General features: G+C 35.5%; 1 protein-coding gene across 1 annotated transcript; it reads right to left on the bottom strand.

The window, feature by feature from the left end:
• Positions 1 to 2,548: 2,548 nt before the first annotated feature.
• Positions 2,549 to 8,259, bottom strand: LOC108910669. The gene is made up of 4 exons (XM_018715361.2): positions 8,116 to 8,259; positions 7,143 to 7,331; positions 5,053 to 5,164; positions 2,549 to 4,461 (listed from the first exon to the last, which is right to left on the bottom strand). Exons 1-4 carry the CDS (start codon positions 8,230 to 8,232, stop codon positions 3,206 to 3,208), a joined length of 1,674 nt encoding a protein of 557 aa, XP_018570877.1. The 5' UTR covers positions 8,233 to 8,259; the 3' UTR covers positions 2,549 to 3,205.
• Positions 8,260 to 8,466: the final 207 nt, after the last annotated feature.

Genomic DNA, 8,466 nt, shown 5'->3' on the forward strand with positions numbered 1-8,466 from the left:
TAAAGAAAATAAAAAAGTAGGTATATTAAAATTCATCCTCTGAATATTCTGATGAATTATCTTCGTCTCCTAGATTGATAACGATAGGTTCCACAGTAACGTCAATTAAATTATCGAGTTCCCACATTTTCTCCTCTTCTTTTTGTACATGATGTATACATCTTTGCCAGTTATCTGCAGTTACTCGTTCCAAGGAATTTTTTAACAAAATTTTCACGTCACTTAATTTAAACGTCGTATTATTTCGCGCTACATCTCCTTTTACCTGCGCCCAGACTAATTCGATTGGGTTAAGTTCACAGTGATAAGGTGGTAACCGTAGTACCGTTATTTGGCGATTTGTTGCCATTTCATCGATAACATATTTTTTCTGATCTTTATTAAGATTGACAAGTGTCAAAAGTTCCTTTTTCACCATATTTGTTTCAAAAGAAATGTTTTTTCCGGATAACCATTGAATTATATCGGCTTTCCTCCAAGCAGTCGTAGGCGTCCGCTCGGTCTGCCGTGAATGGTAACTGGCATTATCCATGACAATTACAGACCCCGGAGGAATAAGATCCAACATCTGTGTAAAATACTCTTCGAAAACATCTGCGTTCATGTCTTCGTGATAGTCACCTGTATTTTTAGATTCAAATAAAAGTAAACCGCCATCTACAAAACCACTGGCACTACCTATATGTGTCACTATTAATCTTCGCCCTTTACCTGAAGGTGCCTTGAACCCTGTTGAAAGTCCATCCAAAAATGCTTGTCGAAAACTTTTTACATTTTTATCTTGCCATACTTTTGTTACAGTATATCCCTCGTTGACCCAAGTTTCGTCTAGATAATAAATATTCCTCCCTTCGTCACGGAATTTTCTAATTGATCTTAAGTAGGATCTTCGCCAACAAATAATTTCATCTTTATCGATAAGAACTGACTTCCTGTTCTGCTTTTCCCAGCAAAAATTCAACTCTCGTAAGACGGCCCATAATTTGCTTCTACTGATTTTTGGCAAATCGTTGTCCTCTGAAAGTTCACTTAAAATTTTGTTTAGCGTTGGTATTTCTTTTTTAAAATAAAATGAGTGTACTTTAGTCACTAAACACAAGTCGAATTTTACTCTACTGCACTAGCACGTCTTCGTATATTCAGCTCTAAGACTGGATTGATCTGTCACAATACACTGTCACAATACACCCATTACCTGTTAGCATTAGTGTTATCCGATAATTACCTTAAACGAAATATTAGCACGCCCATGGCCGGTTCTTATCTCGGGGTTTTATTACTCTCTTTCATTTCCAAACAGAGTATAGAACAGTGGCATCTGTAACCCCTTCAACCACTCCACTGAGGTTTAGGGATTTTCAGTTGGTAGTACCAATCCTACAAAGTCTCCATGGTCTACCACCCTGCCATATTTATTAGACAGCAACATATTTCACGGAAATACTCCTTTCAACTAGGCAACCTTCTTTACATCAAAGCATGTTATTTTCTCAAACGCAGAAAATGACGAGCAATAACGGGCGTTTGCAGCGAATTATTTCAAGAATTTTAACAAGAACACCGTGACGCCAAACACAACATACCTTCGGATTTGACAGAACAACGGGGACGATTAAATACGAAACTTGCAAAATATTTTTTGTTTCATTTACAATTTCATCGATTAAACAGTAAATAAAAAAACTAAATATAAAATTTTTATTGTTAACACTAGCATAAATACAAAAATGAAAAGTTATGAAAAATAATTCTTCTCCTAGAACCCCTGTGCAGCTAATTAAACTAATTTAGTATATTTTTCCCCACCATAAAATGCGATTTTAAGAACTCACTCTCACAACAAAAGTATCACCTTTTGGATGTCGCATTTTACTTCGGCAAATACTTCAGGGATTCAATTATCCAACAGAGTGGATAAGCTCTCATTAAACAACAGTAGACGTGAAACAATAGACTCTTTTAGTGCGACGTCACATATTTCGGCAACCCGCAACATGTTGTCATAATGGAAATTGTACAGACCGAATCTAACCTTTGTGTACTATTTACATAGACACTATAAAAATGAACAACTTCAAATTAATTTAGTTTTACAAGGATTGGAAGTATTTAAGAACAACCAACACGTGCTTGGTAAAATAGATACATAATGTGGTTAAAACTTACAAAAGACGATATAAAAGAATATTCCTGTAGCGGTGCGCTACAATAACATTTATTTTGCTTTCTGGGATTTTACGAGCCATATAAATTATACTTTGAATTATCCGAGATCATCCCAAATAAATGTATTTAGCAAATGAGATTAGAATAAGTAGGCTGTAAACATAAATTAGTTGTTGTTTATTAGGGTACATAAGCACAAACCGAGTAGGTAATGACCTGGATAAGTGTTAATTAGGATAGGGTAATAAAAGTAGGTACCTGGGGTCAAGGATAAAACCGAAAACATTTCGATAAAATTTTAATTCATTGATTACTATAAAAATCAATATTGTTCTATAAATTTGAATACATAAATTCTATAATTCTTTTACTTTGTCTCTTGGGGTTTGAGGTTTGAAACTTCTTAAATATTTCTAATATTGCTCGAATATCGCGTATTTAAGGTCAAGACAAAGAAGACATTTCTTGGCACTTATGTAACATAAGGTCGAAAATCGATCTATTAAAAATATTGGGAAATTCTTTATGAAAATGGGGTTGACTATTACTTGGCATATGTGACGTCACTATTAAAAAGATCTATTGACAATTGAGGCGGGAAAATTTAATAAACACCTCTTCAAAAAAAATTATTTATTTTTTTATGACTACTTATTAAAATTTCTTTGGATTTTAGTAGGCACACGTGTTTGTCTCTTATAAGTTTTGTACCATCTTTTTTCTTCTTTTCTTCTTCATATCAGCTTTGTTTGTAGGCTTGTGTGGCGTTCGTCAATGCTCGACCAATTTCTAGAATGGTTGCCACATCGTCGGTTCAGACGGTTCAGACTTATTGATGTTTCTTCTTCAGAATAAACCTTGAAACTAACAGTGGCGTGACTCTGAAAATTGGTCAACCAATCTTTACCCATTTAGGGTTAACAATAATTGCATATTCATATAAATACATCCAATTTGCAGATTGGTAGATATAGTATAACTTTAAATATTATATATTTGAGGTATATTGTTACAATGTGCAGTCATGTGGGTCAACCTGTTATGCTGATAGTGCTTCTAGAACCTTTTTCTTCTGTTGACTTTTCTTCTTCTTCTTCTTTGACGATTGGCAAGTTTCACCGCTCGATTGTGCTGTTTCAACAATTGATTGATCAAAATATTTCTTTTCTTTATATTCCAATTCAGTAGTGCTGTCGTTTGTATTGGTTCCAGAAGGATTCTCAATTTCTTCATTTCCTTTATGTTCCGTTTCAGTAGTGTCGTCGTTTGTATCGGTTGCGAAAGTATCTTGAACTTCTTCCTTCTCCTTATCTTCCAATTCAGTAGCGCTGTCGTTTTTACTGTTCTCGAAAGGATCTTCAATTTCTTCCTTTCCCTCATGTCCCATTTCAGTAGTGTCGTCGTTTGTATTGATTGTGGAAGTATCTTCAACTTCTTCCTCTTTATCTTCCATTTCGGTAATGTCGTTTTTTGTGCTGGTCTCGAAAGGATCTTTAATTCCTTCCATTTTAGTTGTGGGAGGAGTTTTAAGGTCAGACCATAGAGGAGCTGAAGGTTGGAAATCTTCTTCCAAAGGATTGTTCGACTGAGATTTAGCGAACCCCTTCAAATCACAGGTAGGTGGTTTTGCAGGCATGGGCATAGGCATTAGAGTAATCTCATCATACCTTGGAGGTGGGTAGGGTGGAGGTACTTGTGGAGGGTATGGAGCAGTGTTGATAAGTAAAGAAGAATAAAACTCGGCTAACCTCGGGTTATTGAAATGTTCCTCTGCAATAGGATACGGAGGCACTACGTTGCGTGGATAAGGAAGAGTGTTTCTTTGAAACAAATGAGTAGGTTGTGAAGGCATAGGCATTCTTTTAGGTAATTCAGAGGCGCCAGTAACTGATTTGTGAAATAAAGGTTGACTTTTCTCGTCGTTCTCTGTTGGATAGGGGCAAATGCTTACACTGGGATATAGTGTACCCGAAGATTTTTCTTCTTTGGGATAAGGACAGTAGTTGCTTGATGGGTAAGGAAGGTTTCTTTCTTCTACAGGGTACGGAGGAGATTTATTTGCTTCTGGCACTAGTACCTCCTCGACATCGAAGAATAGCTCTGGTTCGGAAGGCGTTGGATAAAGTGGCACTGGATTTGGCCCGGTACAAAGCTGTCCGGTTGAACTTCTGAAGTTTCGTAATGGAGGATATAACTCTGCTGTTTCAGTTGGTAGACTGGGAGAACGTAATAGCCAAATATTAGCAGACGGGTCCCACATCATGTCATCCGCAGGCGGGCAAGTTTTTGTAGAATCTGAAAGGGGAAGAATGAAATTGTTAATGGCGTTTTACTTTCTTTGTGTTGAAACAATAGTTATAATATAATTCTACTTGTTCTCATGGATTTTATTCCGAATATTGAACAATAACCTTGGATTGTTCTAAAAACCAAGGACCATGACAAGAAGTTGCTAATAATCTACATACTCCGACCATTAGCGACTGAGACATCTTTCTCAGCTTTGATGTAGAGCTTTGTCTAACATCTTGTTACTTATTGTGGAAAGGAAGTTCCTATGAGCAAACCCATAGCTTGAGCTCCCTGATCTCTGGTAATGGCAAACTGTTTGATGGAACCTTTGAAAGGATAGTATTGGATAGTAAGCTGAACTCAAACCAATATGTGGTAAAGAAAGCCTCAATAGTTTCCTAACCTATTTCAACGTCTGTCATCCAAACATTCGATTCAGTATGAGGAAAATGTAAAACAACCGGTTTAGTATCTAGAAATCTGCAGCAGCTAGCCGAAGCGAACTCGAACCTCAGGCACAAAAAAGGACTGTAGTCAAAACATTAGTCGACATAACTAGGACTATATAGAAACTTTTATATTTCTCATAGTTACCTTGACGATTTTTAAAGGTTCCCCTTTGTCTATCGTGTAAATAGTGCCCCAAAACTACGTCCACTTCTACTTTCAATTCAGGTCTGGAGGAGTCCTTAAACAACGCCGTAACCTAGGAAAACAGTTATAATTGTTACCATATAGGTGTGATGAAATTTGAAACAAATAATTTTCATAATGTTGACGAAAAATAAGTGAAACAAGTATTAGTAGGTACATGTAATATAATGTAATCACATATCGTAACTTTGGGAGTTTATTTACTATTTTAGATAAAACATTGTAATAAATCAATGTTGAAATTAAAAAAAATATGTCCCGTTTACTGAATCATCTCTGAAGAAGTTTGACTTAAATCGATGAAACTTGGTCTAATAATAAAATTAATTCAGTGAACCCAACAGTAGCAGAGACACTACTATCGTGAAGTACCTCAGAATATCGGCGCCCTTGGTACCTTATAAACTGGATAATTCGACGCGTTAGTACGACAACATGCTATCTTAAATTTAGCTTGGAAAACATGCTAGCTCATATCTTTAAGTAAAAATATGCTATCTCGACCAAAAGTAAGTTTGACTAGAAATTTAAGTTGGCGTTTATTCATTTTGTTAAGTTACTGTTACAAACGAAGAAATTGTTAATTAAAAAAATAGAATAATATAAGATAATAATAATAATATAGAATAATATAATACAAATAATTAAAAAATAGTGTATACCTTAATATAAGTATAAAATTTGTTATTATTACTAAAAATCATTCGATTTTTTTCATACAAATTTGCTTTGATAAAAATTAATAGCGCACTCTTATCTGATTTATAGTCACTACCCTTCCATTTATTCTAAAAATAATTTTATATGCCTTAATGTGGACTTCAATGAGGCTGCAATAAAAAGGATTAGGTATAGTGGACCAGGCTAGGCTCCAAATCCTGGATCCGAATCGTTCTTATCTGGACGATATGCCTGTGTAGAGCAGCTATACCTGGATTGTCTTGGCAATTGCTCTTAACTTGCATTCAGGAAACTCTTTATTTTTACACACAGCTTTGTATTTATAAATGTATAATTAAAAATAACAAAATTTTTTCAGTTTTTTTGTGAAATACGGTTTTTACAATCGTTACTTTTCAAACAAGAACAAAATGCCACAAATTGTAGAAAAACATCATTTATTCATAAATTTTCATTAATAGCGTCAACATAATAACCAGAATATAAATATAATGTATAAAGTTGAACGATATGTACGGTAAACATATGTGCATATCATATGCTCTGCGCCCGTCGCATCGATATCCAGCAGATCATAAACTACCGGTAAGAAAAGTGTCGCGGACCTGCATTTCATTTCCAATGTTTATGCAAGCACGCGGCTACTGTACCTTTAAGAAGCCATTTGTTTTTATTGAGGTGCAGTAAGAACGATTCGGACCCGGAGTTTGGGGCCTAGCCTGGTCCACATATAATCATTTTTATTGCAGTCTCCTTAGAGTTCGCATTAGGCATATAAAATTATTTTCAGAATAAATTGTGCATCCGAGATTTTGTGAAAAAAAAAGTGTATCAAGAGTAGTGATTATAAATCAGATGAGTGCGCTATTAATTTTTATATCAAAGCAAACTTGTATGAAAAAAATCGAATATTTTTTAGTAATAATAAACATTTCTATATATTAAGATATACACTATTTTTTTATAATTTGTTATATCAAAAAACGTCGAGTAATGTACGTGTTACAGCATACTGCATATTATTTTATTTTTTTAATTAACAATTTTGTCATTTCAACGCCAATGCAGCCAAATTTCTACTCAAACTTACTGTTGCGTGAGATAGCATGTTTTTACTTAAAGATCTGAGCTAGCATGTTTTCCAAGCTTAATTTGAGGTAGCATGTTTTCCAAGTACAATTTTAGATGGCATGTTTTCGTAGTAACGCGTCGAATTGTATTTAATTGTTTATTAGAAAAGCGATATATTTTAGAGTTACAAAACGAAGGGATTTCTAATCGTTTCAGAAGCTTTAAACACCTGGGCAGAAGAAATAAGGTCCAAGGCCTGTTCCCTGAGGTACCCTCACCTTTAAATATTCCTTCTGAGTGAAAAGGGTACAGTTCTGGAAATTCGGAATTTCGGTAGAGAACGGTATTTCTAAGCGGAACGAATATCTCTTTGTTCCAAATTCTAATCCATGCCGTTGATCTCTAGCTAACAGCCTGCGGACAGTTAGAAGTTCATGAAATGGCAGGGCGACTTTCGCCACAACTTTCTGAAAAATTTGATTCGTTACTAAAATAAAAATACAGGGTCGGAAAGTACCGATGGTCCATCTGCCGTTACGTGAGAGCGATAAAGTAAGTCACAGAAATCCGTGCGATAGAGAAAGATGGCTATAATGAAGGCGTCTAATAGTCACCGCCCATTTCGCCCTTTCACAAATAAGAAGTGGATCTTATTCTGACGTAACGGCAGATGGACCATCGGTACTTTCCGAACCTGTATAGTTTTTACAGGTGTAGGATTTTGATTTCTTTCCACATAGACAGTGGTTCTCAAAATGTAATTATGTACGTAGTCTGTTCAGAAAATAACCGATCCTCTTGAATTACGCGCTAATTTAGTGACATAAGGTTGGTAGCATTGCGTTGTGCATAACCTCAGTAGACGGGCTATGAGACCACGAGGCCAAAATCCCATGTATTTTTCTATGGAGATCCATTCTGGTCATTTTTGAACCACTTTAAGACTGTCTGGCATTGGTAGTGGGTGCTGGGAGGTGGAAAGGTGGAGCTGGCATTGGTAGTGGGGGGAAGGCTGAGATGGGCGGTGGGAAAGTGGTTCAAAAATTACCAGAATGGACCTCCATAAAAAAATACATGGGATTTTGGCCTCGTGGTATTATGGTCTATCTACTAATATAAACCGGATTTATTTTAATGCTGTTACTAAACAAAAAGAGTAAGAACGTAGCATTTGCGGAGTGATTTTAGAATGTACGAAATTTCGTTTAAATATCACATCATAATAAAAATTGACCTTTATCTATAACTTACATCATATAGTTCAACAAGAACTGCATAAATATCCAGAAAAGTGTCGTTGAATAACGTTACGTCTACATTTATAGTTTCACCCACGACGAAAGCGGTTTTTTCCAGCTTGACGTCCATATTGACTATTTCAGGAATAAAGAACCATTTGTACATCACTAACTTCTTAAAGTGGGTGCTTGGGGCCTAAAATCAATACATTCTTACGTAAGTGATAAACTCAATAATAAAATGAAAATATGTGGGGTGTCCAGAAGAGAATAGGCCTCACTTCAAGGACTCCCTTAGATGAAAGTCAACAGATTTAAATCAAGTCATTTTTGTACAACGGGCACCGTTGGCATATTTTTATTA

The sequence above is a fragment of the Anoplophora glabripennis genome, unplaced genomic scaffold (assembly GCF_000390285.2).
Source record: "Anoplophora glabripennis isolate ALB-LARVAE unplaced genomic scaffold, Agla_2.0 scaffold850, whole genome shotgun sequence".
Lineage (NCBI taxonomy): Eukaryota > Metazoa > Arthropoda > Insecta > Coleoptera > Cerambycidae > Anoplophora > Anoplophora glabripennis.

What these genes read in the sequence shown, in the direction of transcription:
- LOC108910669 (XM_018715361.2), bottom strand. Translation starts at nt 8,232, where the DNA reads ATGGACGTCAAGCTGGAAAAAACCGCTTTCGTCGTGGGTGAAACTATA. An exon ending in TTCTTGTTGAACTATATGAT is followed by an intron (nt 7,332 to 8,115) that starts GTAAGTTATAGA and finishes CAAATTTTTCAG; the next exon opens with AAAGTTGTGGCGAAAGTCGC. An exon ending in CTCAGAAGGAATATTTAAAG is followed by an intron (nt 5,165 to 7,142) that starts GTGAGGGTACCT and finishes CTGTTTTCCTAG; the next exon opens with GTTACGGCGTTGTTTAAGGA.